This window comes from Helianthus annuus, chromosome 17, assembly GCF_002127325.2.
Source record: "Helianthus annuus cultivar XRQ/B chromosome 17, HanXRQr2.0-SUNRISE, whole genome shotgun sequence".
NCBI lineage: Eukaryota > Viridiplantae > Streptophyta > Magnoliopsida > Asterales > Asteraceae > Helianthus > Helianthus annuus.
Window position 1 is genome coordinate 154,697,775 of NC_035449.2, and position 25,309 is coordinate 154,723,083.

The window sequence follows — 25,309 nt, forward strand, 5'->3', positions numbered from 1 at the left end:
GTACTAGAAAACATGTACTTTGAATTACATATAGATAATTAGCAAGAGAAAATTTATAAATTCAAAAATTAATTTCACTCATTAATTTACTTTTATCTATTGACACTTGGCAAACAAAATTGTGTGAAAAGGTTGAGCAAGCACCTCTGAATGTTAGAACTGCCATCACAATTTACTGTTGGGGACATGTTTGATCACATAACAATGGGAGCTAAAGAATGACCAAACATTTTTTTCCTATCCTATTGCATCTTTGTTGTAGTATGCTAACTACATTTCTGAGGTAGTAACTAATAACATTTTACGTTAAACTAGTAATATGAGTCGCGGGCGATGCGCCGCGGGCCCGTTGCAAACATCGAATGGATTAGTGCAGACGTTATGTAATGCGTGGTGTTTCAATATATCCGATCTAACTAAATGTAACCTATAAGCATTGCGGTTGGATAAAAAAGTAAAGTAAATGGAATCTGTATTGTATAAAAGAAACGGAATCGAACCGGATTGATTCGTTTAGTGGGGTTCCATCTAACCACTACAATGCCCTTACATTTGCATCAAAACTTAGCGGCGTCAAAATCTGTAGTTATTCGTACGTCAAAACGTAGACCCACTGAAAACGCACATAAAAATAAACATCAAAACGTATTGCATTTGATTCGATTCGTTTCTAATTGTTTTTACCTCGAAACATGAATTTATGTTGTTTGCGTTGAAACGTGAATTTATACGGACATGTACATAAAAATAAGCACATGAGTAAATAGCATTTTTTAACTTACGTTAAAACATAGACCAACTGAAAACGTATATAAAAATAAGCATGAAAACGTATTATATTTGACCGATTCATTTTTAAAACTTTAGGTCGCAACGTAAATTTACATCGCTTGTGTCGTATTGTGAAAATGGCATTAGATAGTCTTTTTAACATTACCTTATTCATCAATTACTTAAACTATAAGATATGTATCTTAAATAGTTTTTTTTTTCTATGTAATAAATATTTTATGTAAAATTAAGAAAAAAATCCTATCAAATTATTTGTGTTGATCAAAGTTTGAATTGTCTCTTCATACTACAAGTGAATTTCTATTTTTATATTTTCTTCCGGTCATTATTACTTTTGAATGGTAACTTTACATATAGAGAAGTGTAAAGAAACTTAAGTCAAGTGATGAAAGTATCAAACCAAGAAAAATGAGGGATGTAGTATGGAAAAAGGCACATGGACTAAAGGCACCGACTTTACAATTTAAGATAGATATAAATAGAGAAGTGTAAAGAAACTTAAGTCAAGTGATGAAAGTATCAAACCAAGAAAAATGAGGGATGTAGTATGGAAAAAGGCACATGGACTAAAGGCACCGACTTTACAATTTAAGATAGATATAAATACGTTGATGACAATGAAACATCCTCGCCTCGTGTTAAGCTAAGAATGTCGGCAAGCAATTCTCACTTTAATAATTTTGAAATTGGGTTTAACAAAATACTTCAACTTTGGTATAGTACAAGGCTTGAATGCACTGAGCGCTTTGCAAAAGAAAGAGGCGTTGCAGGGAGAATGCCTAAAATAAGCACTTTACTATGTGTTTGCACCAACCTATTTGACACAAATGCGTGCAGCTACAAAACACACTTTTGATACGTTGAAGACGTTGCACAAAGCCACTTTCGAGACCATACATTACAAATCAACCACAAGGTGGACTCTAAATACCTTTGATATGTGTGGATCACCATCAATGTTAAAAAAAACCTAAATACATATCCAAGTATTGAGTTGTCATTTTCGTCTCAGATATGAAAAGAAGAAAAGAAAACAGATAATATGCTAGCTCATTTCAAGTATATATTAACTTTTGCTATCTAACTACCATCAAATGCATGTTTATCAATGATAACGATCACAAATCCGATAGGAGACTCATCATTCGCATAATACATTAATGAAATTAGGCAAAAGATCAAATACAAATAATCTTAACATACTAAACATACAAATTGAAGGAAAACTCAAAAAGACAAGGTGACATTTTTGTAATTACCACCAACTATCAAAGTTACAACCAAAAATACCTAAAAAAACACAAATTTTTTTTTTAACATTTTTTATTAAAAAATCGCTACATTTCGTTAGCAAAAAAAAAATAAAATTTTTTTTTTTTGCTGCTACTAAAAGTAGCGATTTTTTAATAAAAAATGTTAAAAAAATAAAATAAAATAATTTGTGTGTTTTTTTTTTTTTATTTTTTTAGGTTTTTTGGGGGGTTTAGTTTTTAGCATTTTAGCTTGGGTGGGGGGGTTAGGTTTTTTTTAGGTTTTTGGGGGTAGGGGGGGGGGTTAGGTTTTTTTAGGTTTTTGGGGGTGGGGGGGGTTAGGTTTTTTTTAGGTTTTTTTTTTGGGGGGGGGGGGGGGGGGTTAGGTTTTTTTAGGTTTTTGGGGGGTGGGGGGGTAGGTTTTTTTTAGGTTTTTGGGGGGTGGGGGGTTTTTTTTGGGGGTGGGGGGAGTGGTTATGTTTTTTTAGGTATATTTGTAGAGTAACTTTGATAGTTATTGATAATTACAAAAATGCCACCTTGTCTTTTTGAGTTTTCCTTCAATTTGTATGTTTAGTATGTTAAGATTATTTGTATAAGAACTTTACCCAATGAAATTAAAGTTATGTTAGAAAACTTGGATAGACAATAGTGAACTCACATATCTCATGGCAATATTTTTTTAATGGAAAATTGGATCACTGACGGACCACTAGAGTATCATCGTGCTACTAGTGGAACCACCCGATCATATCCATCTCCACTAGACAATAATGTCTATACACCAATTTAGGAGGAAATCCAATAAATATAAAAAAACCCCTTTATGAGAATCGAACCTAAAACCTAATGGTCTGCAATATACATAATATTTTTATTCAAAAGAACAAGTGCCCCACATTTACAAAAGAATACCATAAATCATTAACATCAAAAAGCATCATAAATAGGAAACATCATCATCATCATATAATATACACAAATCACAAAAACCGGTTGAAATGTGATTAAGATTGATCTTGAAGCCTTAGATAATCACCATAACGTTGGGGGCCACTTTCTTCTGAGTATGCATTATAGGCATAACCACCATGGATTGAAATATCAAGCCCAGCAATCTCCTCATCACTTAATATCCTTAATATCCTCAACTTATGTAAAAGATAAAACAATGGGCCCATTGTCACACTAAACCAAACCATGATAGTTACAACTTCAACAATTTGGGGCCCAATCAACCCCCAACCCCCACCCAACAAAAGCCCATATGGCCTTGTTATCCCTATGTTACCCGAGTTGTAGGTTTGGATAACAAACTCCTCTTTCGCGAACAAGCCCGTGAAGATCAACCCCCAAGCCCCACATCCACCGTGCAATTGGGCCACCTCTAACGGGTCATCGTATTGCAACTTTATGGCTATGCTATTGAGCCCAATGAGAACACAGGCCGCAAAGAAACCACACACAATCGCGGCCCATGGTTCCACCACCGAGCAACCAGATGTGATGGCCACGAACCCACCTAGCATACCGTTGCAAACTTCTAAAGCGTGCCAATGGCCCACGAGTAAGCGTCGACTAGGGCTGTAAACGAACCGAACGTTCAGCGAACCATTCGTGAACCGTTCGGCGGGAAGTTTGTTTATGTTCGTTCGATTAGCTTAACGAACGGACACGAACAAAAAATTTCGTTCGGTTAGCTTAGCGAACGAACACGAACATAGGTCTCGTTCGTTCGACTGCGTTCGTGAACGTTCGGTAATATGTTCGGTTACGTTCGTCCGTGTTCGTTTGATTATATTAAAAAATAATAAATAATAAACCTTTTATCTGAACATACTGAAAACTTGAAACCCTATTTTTTTCTAAGTTAGCTAAAATTTAGACATACTAAGACATTTTTAGGGATAATTAAGTATAAGTTGTTTGGTGGCGTATTAGACTTCTTGTGTTTTGATTTATCATTTGATGGTTGTATTTAACTACTTATATCCAATGTTTAAGGATAACAATTTTTTTATTTTCAAGTTAAATGTTCATTTGCGTTCTTTTTATTTGCGGCCGAGGATGCTTCTTCATATGCTTTCGTGGCTTCAAGGGCCCAATCTTGGGGTTTACAAGACCACATACTCCGAGAATGTGGTGGGGATGTTTTAGACTCCGATTACAGGAGTGCGTTGGACCTTTTGCATAGTTCTCTTCCCGACCTTGATATTGGCGGTTTCTACATTAAAGACACCGCCCCTCCTAAATCCCAGAAAATTCTGGCGAATGCCTTATATGGCGAAATTGTCAAGAGGTTTGAAGAGAAGTTTGTTTTATCCCCTCGGCAAAGAGCTGTGTTTGAATGTCTACGTGCCCCACATGCTCAGGATTTTCTGTCTGTCGCACCTATTGAAGGCTTGGGGCAACACATGTCGGCTGTGGAATATCGTGCTATCCTTAGATACCGACTGATGATTCCTTTGTTCCCAGTTGACGAGCCATGTCCGGTATGCCGCAAAGCGTGTTTGGATTCTTTCGGCGAGCACGCGATCCACTATAAAGAGCTACCGGGGTTTAAATATCGGCATGATTGGGTGAGAGATGTGTTATGTGATGTTCTTAAGCGGGCCGGGATCTCTGCCAAAAAGGAGGCTCCAGTAAATTTTCTGACTGACCCCTTAGAGGGGAGGTCCACTTTACGCCCGGCGGACATCCTTGTGTTTGGATGGGAAGGGGGGAAACACGCTTGTGTAGATCTAACTGGAGTCTCCCCCCTTTTCGGGCTCAAGGACAAGGGCTTTGTCGTAGGGCAAGCGGTGCTCAAGGCAGAGGCAAGCAAAGTGGCAAAACATGAGAAAGCCTGCCTGGAGAATCAACATGTGTTTGTCCCGTTTGCGTTTGATACCTTTGGTGGTCTCGCTCCTGATGTTGTGCGCCTTTTGAATCGGGTTCAAAAAGTCGTTAATAGTAATTCTTCGTCGCTAAAGGTTTCAAACTTTGTATTTAGTAGAATTGGTTTTTCTATTCAAAAGGGGGTGGCGGCGCAACTTGTTGCCCGACTACCTGCCATTGCTTTGTAATTGCCCTTTTTCGTGTGGAATGAAAAGAATATCCATTTCTTAAAAAAAAGTGAACAACTGAATTTCCTTAAGGAACGAACATGAACATAAACTTATGTTCGATATGCGTTCGTGAACAGTTCTCTAACATGTTAATTTCCTTAACGAACGAACATGAACATTGCCTTGTTCGTGTTCGTTCGGTTCGTTTACAGCCCTAGCGTCAACCGAACAGGGTTACAATGCCAGCGGTTGAGCCGGATAGTGTTGTAACCGCGGTCCGGCCCACTGCGGTCCAGTTTCCTTGGTCGAAACTATCGAGATACGAGACGAGAATTTTGTTGAATGAGCCCGGGTTAAACCCGAACCATCCAAACCACAACAAGAATGTTCCAAGCACGACTAGAGTCATATTGTGGCCACGTATTTGAACGGGTTTTCCAAATGCATCGAAGCGGCCCACCCTCGGCCATTCAATTAACACACCCCATAGCCCAGCAATTCCTCCAACCAAATGCACCACACCACTACCCGCAAAGTCGATAGAACCCGACCCGAACAACAAGCTTGTGGATGCTGGGTTGAGCCAGCCGTTAGAAGACCAAACCCAATGGGCCACATTCGGGTAAACGAACCTAGTAAGAAAAAATGAAAAAAACAAGATACATGCTGAATTGGGTTCTCTCAGCTATCGACCCGCTAGTGATCCCGGCAACCGCTATAGCAAAAGCCCATTGATAAAGAAAGAAACTGTAATCGTAAGAACTCGAGGGAATATCTTTTAGAGCAAAGTATTGGGTACCACTGAACGGGTTCGAATCCGCCCCGCCACCAAATGCAAATGCAAACCCGAACAGGAAATACGAGAGACTGCCAATGGTGTGTGCAAAGCGTGATATATTTTTATTGATATTTTAAGCTCATTTTACACATTAGTCAAGTTTTAAATTTATAAAACACGATATTCTACTAACACTGAACACACACTTGGGCAAGTGCACCCATCATGAGCGTAGTATAGCGTTGGTAAGATACCGAGGTCGTCCAAGGACACAAGAGCTTTTAGTACCGGTTTATCCTCAACGTCTAATCAATCTAAAATTTTGAGAAAAGGTTTAAAACATGAAAAATAAAAAAACTAAAAATGCAGAAATAAAAATAAAATAAAAACAGATAGACAAGATGAATCACTTGGATCCGACTCACATTTAATGTATCCTTTGATGATTTTTGCACTTTCGGACTTTTCAAGATATTGGATCCGACTCGCATTTAATGTATCCTTTGGTTGCATTATCCTTGTGTGATTTTTGACCAAAACAGGGATGAAGTCTCCCACATGAATCTCTAAACTTCTAGGTTGTTGACTCCTTAAGGATCCTTGATCCTGAAAGATATTGGATCCAGTATGCATCGGAGCTGAAGGTCTTGGAGGATACTCCATGGATCCGTGAACTTGCGATAAGGATCCTTGAACCTATGATGAGGATCCTGGGTACTGAGGGTAGGATCCTTAAACTGACTGCGTCCCCGTGTATCCTCCCGAACTAGAGAAGGATCCTTGATGCTGGAAGGAGGATCCTTGAGGCTGAAGAGAGGATCCTGGAGGCTGGAAGTAGGATCCTTGAGCCTGTGTCATTGCCGATGATCCATAGTGCATACTCGATGATCCTCCATGGTACTGGACACCTGATGCCATAGAATGCTGAACAGTTGTTGCTTGAGTGGGGGAGCGACATCAGCTGGTGGAGGTGGAAGAATGAATGGCTCAACATGTGGAAGCTCAGGTTGTGCAAGAATCGGATCTGGAATAAGAGGTGCAATATCTGGCTGGCCAAAAGGGACAGGATCTGGCTCAGGACATGCTCTGGGTCGTGTGGAGGTGCAGCCGACATCGCTGGGTCGTCCAAGTGGTTTGAGTCAGTAGGGATACAATCCCAAGTAGCCGGATTAATGTATTAATAGTAGTTTACATATGAGGGGTTCAAGCCATTCGCACCCCCGCCATCCAATACCAGTGAGTATTGAAGGAGGTCCTAGTAAGCTTGAACCAGGTTCTTGCAGGATCTATACACTGAACAAGGCAAGAACCTTACTAAACCATTCTCTTAACCCTCGACCAGGTAGCCAACATGCATCTATATAGACCGTAGAGACATGAATGGTGTAAATCTTTTACTTTATGTAGACAGTAAAGTAATGCCAAGACATCACGGACAAATGATAAAGAAAATTCATCTTCAACATAAGAAACTAGTTATTAAAGTCATTAATACAAAACCAAATAAAAAGTGCCGAAAGATTAAAAATCAAAAGTAATACATAAAAAGATTTGTCTTCATCAAGTGATATAAGAGGCTTAACCAAACATGGTCTTTGATCCGCAAGAACTCTTACTATCAATCTTGGATCTCGAGACTACTACACACCCTAAAGATGGATGATGGATGATAGTGGTGGATGTGGGTGTTGTAGTGGTGGTGGAGTGGTGGAAAAGTGGGAGAGTAGTGGTTTGCCAAGGGATGCCTTTGAAGTGAACCAAGCACACCTATTTATAGCCTGCACAGAGCCTGGCCACGGCCCTGTGTCCAGTGGGCACGCCCCCTGTGGCCAGCCTTTTCTCTTCCTTCATTAAATGCATGTGTCAGCAGAGGGCCCCACACGGCCCCGTGGTCAAAATCGTATCTGTACTATCAAGATTTTGCAAGATTCTGCGTATCTTAGCGTTGACCACGCCTCGTGTCGAGCTGGGCACGCCCCCGTGGTGGGCGTAGAAGCTTCCACAGCTTTGTCTTTTCTGCAGGCGCCTAACCATGCCACCGTGTCCAGTGGGCACGGCCCCATGGTCAGTCTTCTGTTTCTTTGTTTTTGCTTTGGGGATGTTGCCGAGGGGTCGGGCATGTCACGTTTATTCTTTTTCTTTGTATTTATGTTGGTTTTGGTTGTATATTTGTTCCTTTTGCTCATTTAAGCTCATTTGGTTCTGTAAATTCAAAAGGAAGACAAAAACACACTTTTTCCAACATTAGTACTAAAAAGGGTTAGTTTAAGCCTCATTTGATGTAATTTATATCGTTACATTTTGCACACATCAGCCAACGACAACGTCCACAACATTCGTCAACATAATGTTCATGGCATTCTTGGCCCGAACCGAGCCTGCGCATAGCATTTCAACTTATGGATAGGCACCTACAACTTGTTTGACCATAGAATCTTTATGTAAGAACTTTCTCAAGATCAGTCCTTGTATAACATCTTGATAAAGCTTTATAATATATAAAAATAATAGTAAGTTTGGAAGTAGTTATAAGATCTATGTTATTTAAGAGATGAAAGTATTATTTAAAATTCAACAAGACATTGTAAATGATGAACATCAATTGACACTATTTACCAACATATGAAATTTGTCTTTTCTATATGTTCACTTTCTTCTTATTCCGTGACCCACGACCACGAGGAACGTTATGGTAGGGGTCAAGTTCTTTTATGGGGAAACGAACAACACAAAGCGTTATCTAAACCCAACCACTCGAATCATTGGTTGGAGTCATCTCATTCTATCACAAGGACCACAAAGAGGTTTCCATATGAAGCCTTTGAGCTTTTAGATTCATGCACATCCAGTCCTTCATCCTATCAACAAGTTTGTCCTCAAGACAAATAAACACAACATAACTCAATGCTACAAGTTAAACTGAAATTATACTTCTAACACGTATAGCAAACTACAAATCGGATCATAAAACGTTAATACATAGCCGTTAACAATATCAAAGATAAAGCTCTAGAAGAGATAAAGGGACATCTTAAGCTTGTTTTGTTTCCACCTGGGAAGCTGGTAAAAAACTCGTTTTGACATGGCGAATTTCTCTTGGAACTCCTCGTCAGATAGATACGCCTGCACAACAACAATTGTGAGATATAACATCAACGCCGTATGGTTTCAAAAAAATATGAAGTTCAAATGAAAGAACGCAACAATTATTGTAATGAAAATGGAGATTCAAGTACCTCTCGCTTTGTGATGTCTACATCACGAACTGGATCTTTTGAGTTGACTTTTACTCGATCGTATGGATAGTTGACCAACTCCTGCTTAGGACCAGAATCTTTGGATGGAAGGATTTCCGCTTCTGCTGTGGAACTTGCGGAAACATGCGTGTTATCTGTGAAATATTAAAGCTTTTGAGTTACCGCAACAACAAAAAAAAAAATTAACTGAAAAGGAAGTGCGTTAGACGGGTCAAAAGTCGCCTAAACTGTATTCTTAATGCATAAAAAACTCTTAACTATAACTTTTATAAACATATTTTACACAATAATTGTTTATAAGAACTTTTAAAAACTTTTTAAGGAAATTCCTTAACTGAAGCTAGCAATTACGGTTATGGTTAAAGGTAAAAACCGAACCGAACCGCCATTTGCACACCCTACTATGAATCTAGAAAATACCTGCACTGCGAACATCAGGGGAAGATGAAGATGCTGAAGGGATCATTCTGTGAATTGGAGGACTCGAAAACCGACGATTGTTGGTGGGATTAAAATCCAACCCTGAAAAGGTAGGAGATGTGCTTCTAACCGTGTAGGAATCAAGAGACTGTCTTCGGGTCAACCCATTAGAAGCTGGAGATGGTCTTCTTGACCCGTTAGGAGTAGGAGACGGTCTTCTCATCCCGTTTGGCGTTACACTCGGTGAATTTCTTGAAGGCGCCTAAAATGGAACCTTTAAGCATAAATAGAATAATTAACTTTTTAATAATGTCGAAGAGTTGCTTACTTCAAGTTTCTGTGTCTGCCCTTTTAATATAGCCAGCTTTCGCTCGAATGAGTTGCCTAGCATCTACCAAAACAAGTCCAAATGCGTATCAACCTTTAAAAGATTTACTGCAATTTACAAGAACGTAAAAAAATAATACAAAATTGAGTAGGAGAACATAACAAACTTTACTTACATTTGCCTTTGAAGCATCCCAGTCAAAAAAGCGAGTGAAAAACGGAGGTTCATGCCCTTCTGTAACAACGTATATAGGAGTATCTACGGATAAACATTCTCCCAAAACATCTTTTTCAAGGAACGCCTGTCATAAATATACGTAAAAAAGATTTATAGAGAAAAAAACAAATATAAACCAAAATAAATGAAGATGTTAAAGAAATTATACCAAGCCAATAAAAAGAGCCTGTTGCTTTGACTTGACAACTGAATTATGGCCTACCCACACGTAAATTTCAGTGTGACAGTCGAGTATTAACACGTCTTCCGTAGTTAACTCGTCCTGAGTGTAACTGAATATCTCTTTTACCTGAAAGTGTTCGAAAAAAGAATTTTTAACACCCAAAATGCTTTCAGTTGTAACACCCAATTTATAGATTCATATAAGCCATAAATTCTTTCCTATTATAAAATAAAAATTTCAAATTTTAACATTAATCCGTAAAAAAAAGTGTTACCTTGAGATCACTTGATTGAGAACCCGCACCTGGTATCAAAACAAGTCACAAACCAGAATAAGAGTTAACTGCCATTTTCGTCCCTGTGGTTTGGTCACTTTGGCCATTTCAGTCCATTTTTCAAAAATGCGCCATTTTCGTCCCCCACGTTCTGGAAAGGTGCCATTTCAGTCCAAAAATCATAACCCAGTTAAGTCAGTTAGTAAATAAGGACTGATTGTGTAAATTTGTAACATAAAGGACCATTTAAGTAAATATTAAACACCACCACCACTAGCCCTGCCACCACCACCACTCCGCTGCCACCACCACCACCACCACCACCGCCACCACAGCCCTGCCACCACCACCACAGCCCTGCCACCACCGCCACCACAGCCGGTTCATCATCATATCAGACGAGAGAGGGAGAAAGTTGGAGAGAGAGAGAGAGAGAGATAACGAGGCGGGAGAGAGAACCGGCGACGGTGGGGCTGCCTTCCCCAGATGATGACGATGATGACGTTGATGGTGGTGGTTCCGGCGGCGGCGGTGGTGACCATGCTACTGTTCATCGTCTTCCCCAAAACGGTCAACAGAAGTCAAACGGCCTAATTCTCGATCAATACCGGATAATATTCAAATTAAACTTGCAGAAACATTGTACAAGTATAAACATACCGATTGGGTGATTAAAACCGATCCGGTATCGCGTGCAACGGCGTGGCGACAATCTCCGGCGACGGGTATTCCGGCGAGACTTGCAGACGATGAACAGAGGGTATTTTCGAAGGGGTAAAGGATTTTGAAGGGTGTGAGAGTTTCGTATGGGTTCAGGGACTCTAAATAACACAACAATTTGACACTTAATCGACAAACTTCTGTAGATTAATTCCACTTTGAATTTTTTATAAAAACTCCGATTTCACGTGGTGTCGGGCATGCTTATTGAACAATTACAAAGCGTGGGGAGTTGTTTATGATCTGTGAGAGTGGTGGTGGCAGCGGAGTGGTGGTGGTGGCAGGGCTGTGGTGGTGGTGGTGGCAGGGCTGTGGTGGTGGTGGCAGGGCTGTGGTGGCAGGGCTGTGGTGGTGGTGGCAGGGCTGTGGTGGCGGTGGCGGTGGTGGTGGTGGCAGCGGAGTGGTGGTGGTGGCAGGGCTGTGGTGGCGGTGGTGGCGGTGGTGGTGGCGGTGGCAGCGGAGTGGTGGTGGTGGCAGGGCTAGTGGTGGTGGTGTTTAATATTTACTTAAATGGTCCTTTATGTTACAAATTTACACAATCAGTCCTTATTTACTAACTGACTTAACTGGGTTATGATTTTTGGACTGAAATGGCACCTTTCCAGAACGTGGGGGACGAAAATGGCGCATTTTTGAAAAATGGACTGAAATGGCCAAAGTGACCAAACCACAGGGACGAAAAATGGCAGTTAACTCCCAGAATAATAATAATAAAAAAAATACAGCAACATACAAAAAATGCTTTATGACATAATAAATATAATTTCTTTACCTTCTGTGAACGTACAAACAAACAAATGTGGATCTTCAATGAATCGTTTTACTTCTCTTTCCTTTGGATATTCTGTCTTTCCACCAAGTACATCCCAGAAAACATCGGGTTCGCTACCTTCTCTAATTAATATCGGTTGCCATGTTGGCTACAAACAGTGTTACAAAAAGGATATCGTTAAATATTGGGTAAATTTTTGTTTTGAGAAATTAATTTTATTTATAATCCGCCACTGCTTGTAGTTGTTATGAAATGAATATAGTAGTGGATTTATTTGGAAAATGGAGAATTAATATTTTACTTAGTAGTCGACTAAAACAGAAAAGAGTACAATGCCATTTTCGTCTCTGAGGTTTGGCCAGGTTTGCGACTTTCGTCCAAAGGTTTGCTTTTTCGCATCTGGATCCAAAAGGTTTGAAATCTTGCCATTTTCGTCCGGCTCGTTAACTCCATCCATTTTTATCCGTTAAGTCAGGGGTGTGAAATGTTAACTTAAAGGCCAATTTGGTCTTTTTCACTTTACATACAAGCATTTTGCCTAACGTACAAGTATTCAAAAGACCGAATTGCCCTTTGAGTTAAAAAAAAAAGAGAGACGAAAATACCCGACTTAACGGAGAAAAATGGATGGAGTTGACGAGCTGGATGAAAATGGCAAGATTTCAAACCTTTTGGATCCAGATGCGAAAAAACAAACCTGTTGCCGAAAGTCGCAAAACTGGCCAAACCTCAGGGGCGAAAATGGCATTTTTCGCAATAGAAAATAAAATCTAGAAGCGCAGATTTGTACCAACATTTATCAAATCTAACATTCCGTAAAGAAGATCATGATCCCGGGTAGTGGAGAGATTTCCAAGCCAAGTGAAAACAGATCCCGCAGCCTTCAAAATGTAGCAATAGGAAGAGTTTAAAGATCTACAAACCTGCAACAATATGATAATTAACGTTGGTGGATCATATATTCATATTTCTAGCTTATCGGGTTATATATAGTAATTAATTATTGGGGGATAACATATACAGACTTACTTGATCAACTTGAACAGCCTGCATATTATCACGATTTGTTCCTTGAATTCGGAAAAGGGCCGTCTTTTTATCGTCATAAGTTTCATCATCAAGGCCTTTATCAGCAATATATGATTTGTATCTTGAACCCATACCACCCTTAATAAGTTTTATAAAAATAGAAATAAATTAAAAAAAATTAGAACATGTATGATCCACATTAATGGAAGAGCATAATCGGAAAAACTAACCTTAAACATGATTAGTGTCTGAAATATCATGAAGAATTGACTTGGTTCTTTGTTCTCAACGATTCGAGCCTAAAATCAAGAAATTAATTTATTTCATTAACAAAAATTCACTTATGATAAATATTTGGAAACTGATATCAATAATAACATCAGAATGATAATTATTATTATTATATTATATTATATATATATATATATAACAAAGTTCATGCTTGTGAATAGCGAGATGGTGCTAAAATGCACCATCTCCCTTTGCTAAAATGAGCAGGCCTATCTATGCTAAAATGAGCCCCGCTTTGTGGTATTGGTCTTTTTGTGTATGTGTATCACACAGAGACAACAACGAAATAACTGCTATTGTAGGCGTATCACACAGGGAGAGGTGATGGCAGCACTTAAGAAGATGGGAAGGGCTAAGGCAGTGGGCCCGGACAACATACCAATTGAGGTGTGGAAGTGCTTGGGACGTGCTGGAGTTCAATGGCTAACTAATTTGTTCAATCTCATTTTCAGATCTGGAAGAATGCCAGACCAGTGGAGGAGTAGTATTGTAGTGCCTTTATATAAGAACAAAGGAGACGCCCAATGTTGTGGTAGTTATAGAGGGATTAAGTTGTTAAGCCATACTATGAAGTTATGGGAGAGGGTGATTGAGACTAGACTTAGAAGAGAAACCCAGGTTACGGTAAACCAATTTGGTTTCATGCCAGGGCGGTCAACTACAGAAGCGATACACATTTTAAGGAGATTGATGGAAAAATATAGAGAGAAAAATCGTGATCTACATATGGTGTTCATTGATTTAGAAAAGGCGTATGACAGTGTGCCACGTGGATTGATATGGGACAGTTTAGAGGATAGAGGGGTACCTAGTAAGTATATAGACTTAATTAAGGATATGTATGTTAAGACTAACACTAGTGTTCGTGCACCGGTAGGGGATACTGATTTCTTTCCTGTGGAAGTAGGACTCCACCAAGGGTCAGCGTTGAGTCCTTTTCTATTTGCGATTGTCCTAGATGAGTTGTCAAAGTCGATTCAGGAGTCAGTTCCGTGGTGCTTGCTTTTTGCAGACGATATTGTGTTGATTGAAGAAAGTAAACAGAGCTTGAATGTGAGGTTAGAAGATTGGCGGGTAGCCTTAGAATGCAAAGGTTTGAGGATAAGTCGCTCTAAGACTGAATACCTTTACTGTGATTTTAGTGGAGCAAGCGATGAGCACGACACCCAGATCACCATTGAGGGCCAGGTGGTTCCACAGGCAACTAAGTTCAAGTATCTAGGATCGTTTGTTCAGAGCAATGGAGAGATAGACAGTGACGTAGCTCACCGTATCCAGGCTGGATGGTGTAGGTGGAGAGCAGCCACAGGGGTGTTGTGCGACAAGAGGTTCCCTGTTAAATTAAAAGGGAAATTTTATAGGGCTGCAATTAGACCCTCTATGTTATACGGAACAGATTGTTGGGCCATCAAGAAAATTCATGCTCGAAAGCTAGAGGTAGCAGAGATGAGGATGCTAAGATGGATGTGTGGGCACACTAGGTTGGACAAGATAAGAAATGAGGTTTTTAGAGAGAGATTAGGAGTTGCTAGTATTTCAGACAAGATAAGGGAAGGGAGACTGAGATGGGTTGGGCATGTCAGGAGGAGGCAGACGACAGACCCGGTTAGAATAGTTGAAACACTCGCGGTAGATGGAAGGAGGAGTAGAGGCAGACCGAAAATGACGTGGGATGAGCGGATTAGACAAGATTTGCTAGATTTGCACCTCTTTGAGGACATGGTCGAGGACAGATCTTCGTGGAGACGTAGGATTAAGGTTAAAGATTTTTAGGAGTTTGGCATGGTTTTTAGCTTAGGCTCCTATCTTATGAGTTTTTTTCAGTTTCTATGAGGTGTGATATAGTTTTATATATATATATATATATATATATATGTATGTATGTATGTATGTTTTCACCTATTCTCGGTGTCGTAGTTTTACTAACAAGCACTTACTTATTTATCCGTTTATTATTATTTTTATTTCTATCTTTTGTAGTAGTGGCGTGCTTATATATGTTTTTTTAGAAGCTTATGTCTTGGTTATGGTTTTTGGAGCCGGGGGTCTCACTGGAAGCAGCCTCTCTATCCCCTGGGATAGAGGTAAGGCGTGCCTACATCCTACCCTCCCCAGACCCTATCAATAGCTTCGCTATATGTGGGAGTATACTGGGTATGGTTGTTGTTGTTGTTGTTGTGTATGTGTATTTTTTAACTTTCAAGCGCACTCGTATAATTATATAACTTGCGTTTGTTAATTATACCGATTGTCGATATTGTACTTTTGGAGTTTTTCCTTTTAGTTGCTATACTAAGTGTTGGTACTGTTTAGACACTGTAACGATCTTAACCGATAGTGACTGGATTCCCGCCACAACGCGCCGGGAAATAACTAGTTATAAATAAACTGGGAATTGGGAAGATAACTAACCAAAACAGGCTCTCCTTTATTTGAACTAACAATAACATTTGTAAGCGAAACTGCATCAGCCCTGTCTTCCTGCATAGTAAGATAAAATCAGGTATAACAAATAATATTAAAGTTTCATATTAATAATATAAATATGCATTGGTTACCGGAGAGCTTTTATTTCCTAGCCAAATATAAAACAGGCGTTCCTCTCGTCCATTTGCGGAATATATATACTGAACAGTATAACAATCTCCACTATAAAGTTTTCTTTGATCCACAACAGGAACAGGGGATAATTTACCATTATTCACTCTCCAAACCTAAAATTCAACAAAAAATTATAAAAAGTTAATGTGAAAGTCCTGTAAGATAAAAAAAAAATATATATATTTAAAGCATTGGTAGCAAATAACCTTTAGTGTACCATTGCAAATGATATGCGGTTTTTCATCTTCATCGGGAAGCTCATCAACATCGTAACCGGTTTGCTTGAACATTGCTATATTGAAAAGAAGGGTCAAGTTATTCTACAAAGGCTTCTAATTGTAAGAAGTGTAAGAAGGATTTATAGAGTGACAAGTGTCCAATAACCTAAAACTAAACCCACTACATCACCACCAAAAACCTAAACACCCACCCCCACCACCACCCAAAAACCTAACCCCCCCCCCCCCCCCACCCCCCCCCCCCCAACCCCCCGCAAAAAAAAAAAACAAAAAAAAACTATACCTCACCAAAAAAACCCCCAAAAAACCTAAACCCCCCCCCAAAAAAAAAAAAAAAAACCTAACAAAAACCTAACCCCCCACCCCGCAAAAAACCTAAAAAAAACTAAACACCCACCCCCACCCAAAAACCTAAACCCACACCCCCCACCCCCTCGGCAAAAAAAAAAATTTAGGGTGGGTGATGTGGGGGGGGGGGTGTTAGGTTTTTGGTGGTGGTGGATGTTTAAGGGGTTTTTTTTTTTTTTTTTTGTAGTGGGGTTTTATTGTGTAGTGGGTTTTTTTAGGTTATTGGACACTTGTCACTCTATAAATCCTTCTTACACTTCTTACAATTAGGATCCTTTGTATTTGATCCTAATCCTTGAAAGAATTACAAAAATTACGCTCATGTTGCTGAAATTTTACAGAAATCTCGATTATAAATAATCGGCATGTTGATAACTTTTAAAGTGAAGTACAAGGATGGTCCATGTGGTTTACCAAAATTTTGGATTTGGTCTCTAGCTTTCTAAAAGTACACTTATGGTCCTTGTGGTTTTCACTTTGTAACGAAGTTAGTCCCCAGCCAACAAATCTAAAGGTGTTAGCAGGTGTAAGTTAGGGACTAAATGCGTTACAAGGTGCAAACCACAAGGACCATAAGTGTACTTTTGGAGAAAGTTGGGGACTAAATGCATTACAAAGTGCAAACACAGGGACCATCCATGTACTTTTGAAAAGCTAGGGACCAAATCCAAAATTTTGCTAAACCACAGACCATCTGTGTAGCTCACAGCTCACTATAAATTTTGTTGAGATTTGAGAAGATAAAAAATAACCTGCTACTTTGCCTCGGCCTTCTTCATAAAGCTTGGGCTCCACTGTTAGCGGCCAGTCGTCAAAATATGACTTGAAAATGCCGGTTTCTGATCCTTCTTTCAAAACGGCTAACTGGGTATTTACGGGTTTTTCTTGAGCTCGAAGGAAATCCTGTAAATGAATAAATGATCAGGATACGGGCTAGAGGTGGACAATTGGATCCATTTGTGTGAAAATGTTCAAATTAAGTTTATACTGCTAACGGGTCAAACAAGAAAAGTTGAAAAACTAACTGAAAAATAAACATATTAAACCAATGTTTTTAGGACCGGACCGGACGTCAAACAGGTCTCGTTACTGGTCCACTGGTCGGGCTGGTTGATCCGGTTGGATTGGATGTAAAAACCGAGTTATGTCGTAAATATTATAAAATTGAATAGGGTAAAATTGAAAACATTTAACCAAAATCCAGTTCAACCACCCGGTTTTCCGGTATGACCGGCCGGTCCGGTCTGGTTTTCAAAACAATGTTTAACTATTAAACAGAGTAAAAGTTGCCCAAAATACAATATAGGTGAGACTAACACGTCAGCCTAACCCGTTTTGACCCGCTACCCAACCCACCCATATTGCCACCTATGATACCACACACTACCTCTACTGCTGAGACAGAAGTTTTTCGTTCTGTTATAGACGTAATACTTCCCATCCATACAAATATTTGAACATCTCCATCCAACATGTAGCATTTATTTGATTCAAGCATGGACCTTTTCAACTGACCACTTCCACTTTGGGTAAATTTTCCTTGAAGTGTTATCCTAATGAAGGGAATAAAAAAACGGAAAACAATTAATCATAATGTCACTTTTAAAACGTCTCAAATTAATAAAGATTAAAAAGTCACCAAAATAATTTGACATCTAAAGTTTGAGGCGGTTGAGCCACGGGTGGATCTTTCGGAATCGGAGCATAACCACCAAAAAAGTTCCAAAATTCTCCAACTTCAGCGTCACCGACAAATTTTCCATCCTCTATAACAATTGAAGAAAGTCAAAGTCAACATTTACTCCATTCAAAAATCGGAAATCTATGCAATTAATGCGGTAAAATATCGGATATAGGTCAAGGACCGATGACTGATATGACGATATTTGAGGTTATCGTGGTGGGATATCGGTAATTTTCATATCATGCAGAATTTATATATATAGCCATTTAACACTAACAATTCAGTATACTCTCCTACCATTAACAAATTAACCTTTTGCAACTTGCAAAACACTAACAATTGTAGCAAGTCGAAATTGATTAAGACTTAAAAACACTAACAATTAACAATTAAGACTTAAAACACTAATCTCAGCAATAAGAAGAAAGACGAATGGTAGAACTAAGAAGAAAGGTACTCATATCGGGAATATCGGTGATATATCGGTAAATATCGCCGATAATATAGGCACCGATATTCTGACTGATATCTGACACCAATAATTTATATGGGGACCGATAACCGATATATCACCGACATAGTTTTCAATAGCGGCTATAGCGACCGCTATAGCGCGCTATGTAGCGAAGCAGCCAAGTGTCGATATTTGGGTCATAGCGACCAATAGCGTGAATAGCGACAGTTTTTTTTTATGTAAATAGCAATTAGATATAGCTATAAAATAGCTAGATTTATAGGTTTTCGTTAAATATACATGTAAAATAGCATATATATATACAAGGGTATTTTGATGTAATATACATATAAAATTTTCAAAATTCTTTTTCTAGTGTAATCGCTATTTATAAAATAGCCGTCGCTATTCGCTACGTAGCCTATAGGTGCCTTGACGCTATTTGTCGCTTTCGCTATCGACAAGTATGATCACCGATATTAACTGCATAGTCGGAAATGAAAAGAAAATTAAGAAATAAAAGAAGACAACCTATGGCTGCCACTTCACAGTTCCCTTTGTGCTTGTATTCTTTAATATACTGAACCACCTCTAAACCTTTAGCCCTTTCTTGTATGCTGGAATTACACCCGTTAAATTGGAATATTTTTGATGACGTGTCAAGTATAAATACATCTCGGTGGTTCAAAGACGACCGTGAAAATGGCACCTGGTCATAGAAAATACTCGTTATATTTCAAATTCAACTTTCAAAATTTAACGTTTTTAAAACTTACTTCTTTAACATGAACCACTCGATCACCCTTGCATGTTAACAATTTGGTTTCATAAGCCGGGCCTTTTAATCCTACTTGCCCCGAAGAATATACGCCTTCAACCGGGATTATGCACGGTTTAAAATACGACAAAAACTTCCCGGTTTCTTGACCTTGAACTTCTTTATATTGAACAGATTTAGACCCTAAGGCTGCGTCTAATTCAAGCGTTTTGTCTGATGCAAAAGTTGAGTCAACCTCGTTGGCATCTTTCCCGAGCCAATAATGTATGTCATGTTGAAGAGCACCGCTCTTGAGCAAAGCAGTCTGCCTCAATAAGAAAAAATAGACGTCAAATTTATCGATGAAGATCAACCAACATACGCAATGATAAGTTTAAAAGAAGTTTGTCTTGAATAAATATGTGTGGTTGACTTGGTCAAAGTGGCTTACATGCAGAACGACGTATGTACTCCCCGAGAAGAATTTTCCATGTGAAGATTGTGGGACTGGAACCAACTGAAGGCTCTCTACACACCAGATTTCTAGGCCGCTAAAAGTTTATGATATTAAGGATATGACAATAGTTCCACACACACACACACACACACACATATATATATATATAAAAGTATGTATTTTATGTATATAAAGATGCTAATCAAGCTAAATCATGAAAAGGATACAGCTTTGATCCTGCACCCTGGAATTCTGAATAGATAGTTCTGTTGGATCCCATATTTCATACTTCGGAAAGCATTAGCTAAATCATGATCTGCAGCATGACACCAGGCACCATATACAATTTCATCAATAGAAGAAAATATTAAAATTATAAAATAAAAAAAAAATTTATATAAGGGTGTATTGAAGATTACAAGATAGAACAAGAACCTTGGAAATGTAAGCGAATTGACTAACCAAGTAATATGAATAAAGTACACAGATGGTCCAGTTGGTTTGCACTTTGTAACGTATTTAGTCCCCAACTTTGCCAAAAGTACATGGATGGCCCTTGTGGTTTGCACTATGTAACGCATTTAGTCCTTAACTTGGACTTGCTAAAACCTTTAGATTTGTTGGCCGGGGACTAAATGCATTGACAAAGCGAAACCACATGGACCATCCGTGTACTTTTGGAAAGCTAGGGACCAAATCCAAAATTTCGGTAAACCACAGGGACCACCCGTGTACTTTACTCAAGTAAATATTGCCTGCTTATGTTTTCGTTTACTTCAACCGTTATTATGCTTGAATGATAACAATAGCTCGAAAAGCGAAGACTTCCTATATCATGGATCAACATAGAACTTTGACCCAAGTCAAGTTTGACCAAAATTTAAAGCACTTGAAATGATGTATTTAATGGCTAAATCAATGTGGATTTGCAACAGATTAACCAAGTAAACATTATGTCCTTCGGCAGTTATAATCCGAAAAGTCAAGACTTCCATTACAGGAATCAACAAAGAACTTTGACCCAATTCAAGTTTGACCAAAAGTCAAACCATTTGAAAGATATTTTCAAATTTCAATAACTAAATCAATGTGGGTTTGTAAATGTGTATACTTGATTTAACAATCAAATGGTATTTTCAAATTTCAACACAGAACTTTGACCCAATTCAAAAATGTTAACTTTTTGAGTTTCTTTGTTACCCCTTGATCTGATTACACTAACCTCTTAACAATCTATTCCAAAATCACAGTATCTAACCTACCATTTCTTCAAGAACAGCAATTACACATGAATAAACTAAAAAAACATAACCATAATAAATGTTTAAAAGAAAAAAGAAAAACTGACCTTGATTAGGGTTTCTATCAAGAAGTTAAAATCAAACTGAAAAAGCCCAAATGAAGATCTGCAATGTAGGTTTCAGCTGACACCCAGAATGCTAATCAACTTTATTTTGACACCCAATAAATCCAAAATGATTAAAACTGAACCTAACAAAAAAATAAAGGTGAATGGAGGCGAAGTGGAGTGTGAGTGATAATAATACTAATTTAAAAAGAAGATAGCAAACGAGGGTTTCCTTTCCTTTAGACTACATGGTATGGTGATGGACCATCCTTGGAGGATGGTCCGCCACGTAGGCGACACGTCACAATCCTCACTAAGATGCTCCATCCTCCAAAACTACAAGGCATGGTAGGATGATCCTAGTCATAGTCCTCACCATGTTTTTTTTATTTTTTTTATTATTTTATTTTTTTTTAACATTTGACAAATATACTAATAAAATATTTTCATTAATATTAAACCCACATTACATAAATATTAAAAAAAAAACATAAACTTAAAAAAAAAAGACTTAATAAAAATAAACATAAAGTTAAATAATTTGATGCTTTTTCATGATGTCGTCTTGTAGTTTTTTCAACATCGAACGTCTCGGCTCGGGTTCGTTCTCGACATTAATCATCATTATTTCCCATTCCTTAAGCCGAATTTTTTCATCGGAGATTCGGATTTTCTCATTCGACAATCGGACCTTTTCTTTTAACTTCTCGTCCGATGCACGGCTTTTTTCTTCGACGGCCCGCTCCTTCGTCTTCGACTTTTGGGCCGATATGTCGTTGTACACTTTTAGGTGTTCCATAAACTCAACCATGTTCGGGTCCACCGTTTCCTTTCCTTTTCCCTTGGCCCGGTCCTTTTTTGTTTTGTCTCGGCCCGGTGGACGGTCGGGTTCACGTACGTTATACTCGTCTTCGTCATAGTCGGCGTCATCATTTAAGTTAATGTGACACCTCGCGTCCGACCCACCGGCGCTTAAACTACCCGTTTCCGATGTTTTTTGGCGTTTCGCCATCGCCACCTCGTTAGGAATGGGCGACCATTTTGGGTCGTCTTTTACAACCATCCACGCGCGAACGTGAGGAAAGTTGGAACCATGATTTTGCTTATACTTTTGCAATGCCATTTTGAACGCATCCTCGTCGTTCCACCCGCTACGACGGTCACTTGTATATAATTTGTTATACTCCTCGCAAAACCGATTAATGGCCGAGTTCAATTTTCGCCACTTCGAGGAAACCGAGTCGATATCTCTATACGGGCCTTGGTCCATCATGGCGAGAAACTTGGTCAATACTTTGGACCAAAACCCGTCACCCGGTTGATTGTTACCTATATAAAAACGAACAAATAAAATTAAATAAACAAAACATATAAAATAATAAAAAAATTACTTACTGTTTATGAATTAAAAAATTAAAAAACCTAAACTAAAAACTAAACTAAAAACTAAAAAACTAACTGTGAAGAATTAAAAAACTAAAAACTAAACTAAAAACTTAAAAACTAAACTTAAAATAACCTACTGTTATTAAAAAAAATTAAAATGTAAACTTTATAAATTTAAACCAAAAAAAAACTATAAAACTTAAAATGTAAACTTTATAAATTTAAAAAGATACGAACCTTTTACCGGGTTGTCGGAAGTGCCAAGGAAAGCCTTGGCTAATGCTTCTTCTTCGATTGGGGTCCATTTAATCGCCTTCGGTTTCGACGCTTGATCACCCGCTACTTGTTTCCCTTTGTTTCGTTTTCCTTTCCCTTTTGGCGGTTGGGTTTCGGGCACAATCTCCACATCATCTTCGGGTTCGGATTGAACGGGGGGTGTGGGGATCGGTTGGGGTTGAACGGGGGGTGCGGGGATCGGTTGAGGTTGAACGGGTGGAAAGTTCCAAGCACCCCGCATCATCATTTGTTGAAGAGCTTGATTTTGGGAGATTTGAGTGAATTGGTTGGGCGATTGTTGGAATGACGCAAAAGCGTTCGATGAAAATTGGGAGAATTGGTTCGGTTCTAGCGTTGGATAATACCCCGGAACCGAAAAAACATTTGGTTGGGTCGGATTGGTGGGAGTATTCGGGTTGTTCGAAGGCGTGTTCGGAGTATCGGGGTTGTTGAACGGATCCATGAAAATTATGTGGAAGAAGGTTGAGAGTGTAGTGGAAGAGAGTGTAAAAATTATAGGAGAAAATGGTGAATTGTGGAAGTTAATTTGGTGTTTGATAGTGAAAATGGGGGTTTAATTTATATATTTTAAAAAAGTAGCCGTTTGGCTTTATTCAAAAAATAGAAATTTAATTTTTTTTTTTATTAACAACGGTCATATTTTAATAGGGGGGCCCACACCTTTTTGCTTCGTCGAGATCGTCCGAAAAGGGACGTTGGGGACGGCGACGTATGGGGGCGGCACGGTGTTTGGACCGTCGCCGACCCGCGACGGGCCGGGGCCGACCCCCATACCGTATAGCCTTATCATCCAGCTAATTTGGGACCCACGTTGAATGTAGCTTTTGAAAAAGGCATGGATTGGCGCCTAATTCAAGGCACATGTTCACTCATAAACTTCATTGAAGGAGGTGATGAACATATGATCATTGATGAATGAAAAAATTGGATGGTTCAGACTGTTTGTTTCGGAAGCAGATATTCGAATGGTTAAGCATCATTACTGAGTCTGAATGGTTAAGACCTCTAATCTGAATTGGTCAGACATTTGTCTCTGAACGGCTCTTAATAGTTCAGACCTCTTATTGGTTAAGTACTTAATGGTTCAGACCTCTTACTGGTTCAACACTTAACTATTCAAAAGTTGTCAAACAACCCTTAATTGTGTTGTGTTGTGTTGTGTGTCTGGCATGTTTAACACGGCCAGACATGTTTTGTCAGCCTTAGTTGCGAAAGACTAAATCTTTGTGGGTGGTGGTCCAACGAGACATCCGGATTAGACATGAATAATTGATTTTTAAGATTGATTAAGTACAGGAAGAAATTTAATGAAGGAATATATGTTGGTGATTTTGTAGTCATAAACTAGAAATATAACGAAATGGTCACTAGTTCGTGTATGGTTTGTTTGCTACACGAATTTAGATGGAGTATAGAAAGGCTATTTTGCATGATGCTTATTTGCTGCACGAATTAAGGTAGGATAAATAACATGTTTTATACGACCCTTCCATGTTAAATGAGTTATTGTTGCCCATGGATTTATAGCCTAATGGTATCTTGGTGGGATAAGGCTTTGGGACCAATAGGTCCTAGGTTCGATTCCCACAAGAGGTGGTTTTCCCGTATTTATTGGGTTTCCTCCTGAATTGGTGTATAGGCATTATGCCTAGTGGAGATGGATATGATCGGATGGTTCCGTTGATGGCGCGATGATACTCCAGTGGTCCATCAATGATCCAAATTTACCGTTAAAAAAAATTTGTGTGTGGTGTGAATAAACATGTTGGTGTGTCCGATTACACTACAAATTTGGTAGGTGGGAAACCAAGATTTTTCAAATTTAAAAATTTGGTTTTTTTCTAAAACTTTATTTTCATTTCTTACCATCTAAATGTTTTATATAAGTTTTGAATAAATGCTAGTCATCAATTACTTATAAACCCAAAGGATTTGAATATATTATAGAATAATAATCTATAAGGCCCCAAATCCGGGATACCCCACAGCTAGTAAACTATAGTCCACGCAATTCTTAAACTAAAAAACTCATAAACTGTAGCAGCGGAAACATTCACCCTACTAGTATGAACATTACATAATATAATTCAATCCAACAGCTCAAATGAAATTACATAACTAGGGATGCCAGTCCAAAAGATGTCGGCTAACCATCTTATCATTTGCCTAAACTTTACATGCAAGGTAAAGCGTTAGCTTTACTAAGTGAGTTCTAATAATTAGATCAGAATCATGAACCATTAATATTTCCGTCATACCTCAAAGAAACACAATCGAATTAATCCTAAGTTATAAACTAATACATAATCAAATACATACATGTGATATGTTATGAAATAATACGAATACAATTTAAGTTTATATTCCAACACTCTCCCCT

The 25,309-nt window shown here is 38.6% G+C and overlaps 2 protein-coding genes and 1 pseudogene across 3 annotated transcripts; all 3 read right to left on the reverse strand.

Annotated features, from left to right (window-relative positions):
• Nucleotides 1–3,049: 3,049 nt before the first annotated feature.
• LOC110922778 lies at nucleotides 3,050–8,258 on the reverse strand (annotated as a pseudogene).
• A 414-nt stretch (nucleotides 8,259–8,672) lies between these two features.
• LOC110926429 (villin-1) lies at nucleotides 8,673–21,440 on the reverse strand. Of its 2 annotated transcripts, none has more exons than XR_004887367.1 (22): nucleotides 21,247–21,440; nucleotides 20,126–20,214; nucleotides 19,893–19,992; nucleotides 19,461–19,766; nucleotides 19,216–19,393; nucleotides 18,186–18,312; nucleotides 17,934–18,099; nucleotides 17,299–17,449; nucleotides 16,166–16,251; nucleotides 15,917–16,072; nucleotides 15,771–15,839; nucleotides 13,298–13,366; nucleotides 13,068–13,205; nucleotides 12,833–12,961; nucleotides 12,039–12,186; nucleotides 10,547–10,575; nucleotides 10,258–10,398; nucleotides 10,048–10,173; nucleotides 9,873–9,979; nucleotides 9,545–9,806; nucleotides 9,104–9,258; nucleotides 8,673–8,990 (listed from the first exon to the last, which is right to left on the reverse strand). XR_004887367.1 is itself a non-coding variant. In XM_022170195.2 (22 exons), the coding sequence occupies exons 2-22, from the start codon at nucleotides 20,176–20,178 to the stop codon at nucleotides 8,877–8,879; spliced, it is 2,766 nt and encodes a 921-aa protein (XP_022025887.1). In that variant the 5' UTR covers nucleotides 20,179–20,214; nucleotides 21,247–21,439; the 3' UTR covers nucleotides 8,673–8,876. The 2 variants fall into 2 exon arrangements, 1 of the variants encoding a protein (XP_022025887.1); XM_022170195.2 differs by having other exon boundaries at nucleotides 9,873–9,935; nucleotides 21,247–21,439.
• Nucleotides 21,441–21,778: 338 nt separating this feature from the next.
• On the reverse strand, nucleotides 21,779–23,716 carry LOC110925771. Its single transcript, XM_022169616.2, has 2 exons — nucleotides 22,870–23,716; nucleotides 21,779–22,575 (listed from the first exon to the last, which is right to left on the reverse strand). The coding sequence occupies exons 1-2, from the start codon at nucleotides 23,369–23,371 to the stop codon at nucleotides 21,779–21,781; spliced, it is 1,299 nt and encodes a 432-aa protein (XP_022025308.2). The 5' UTR covers nucleotides 23,372–23,716.
• Nucleotides 23,717–25,309: the final 1,593 nt, after the last annotated feature.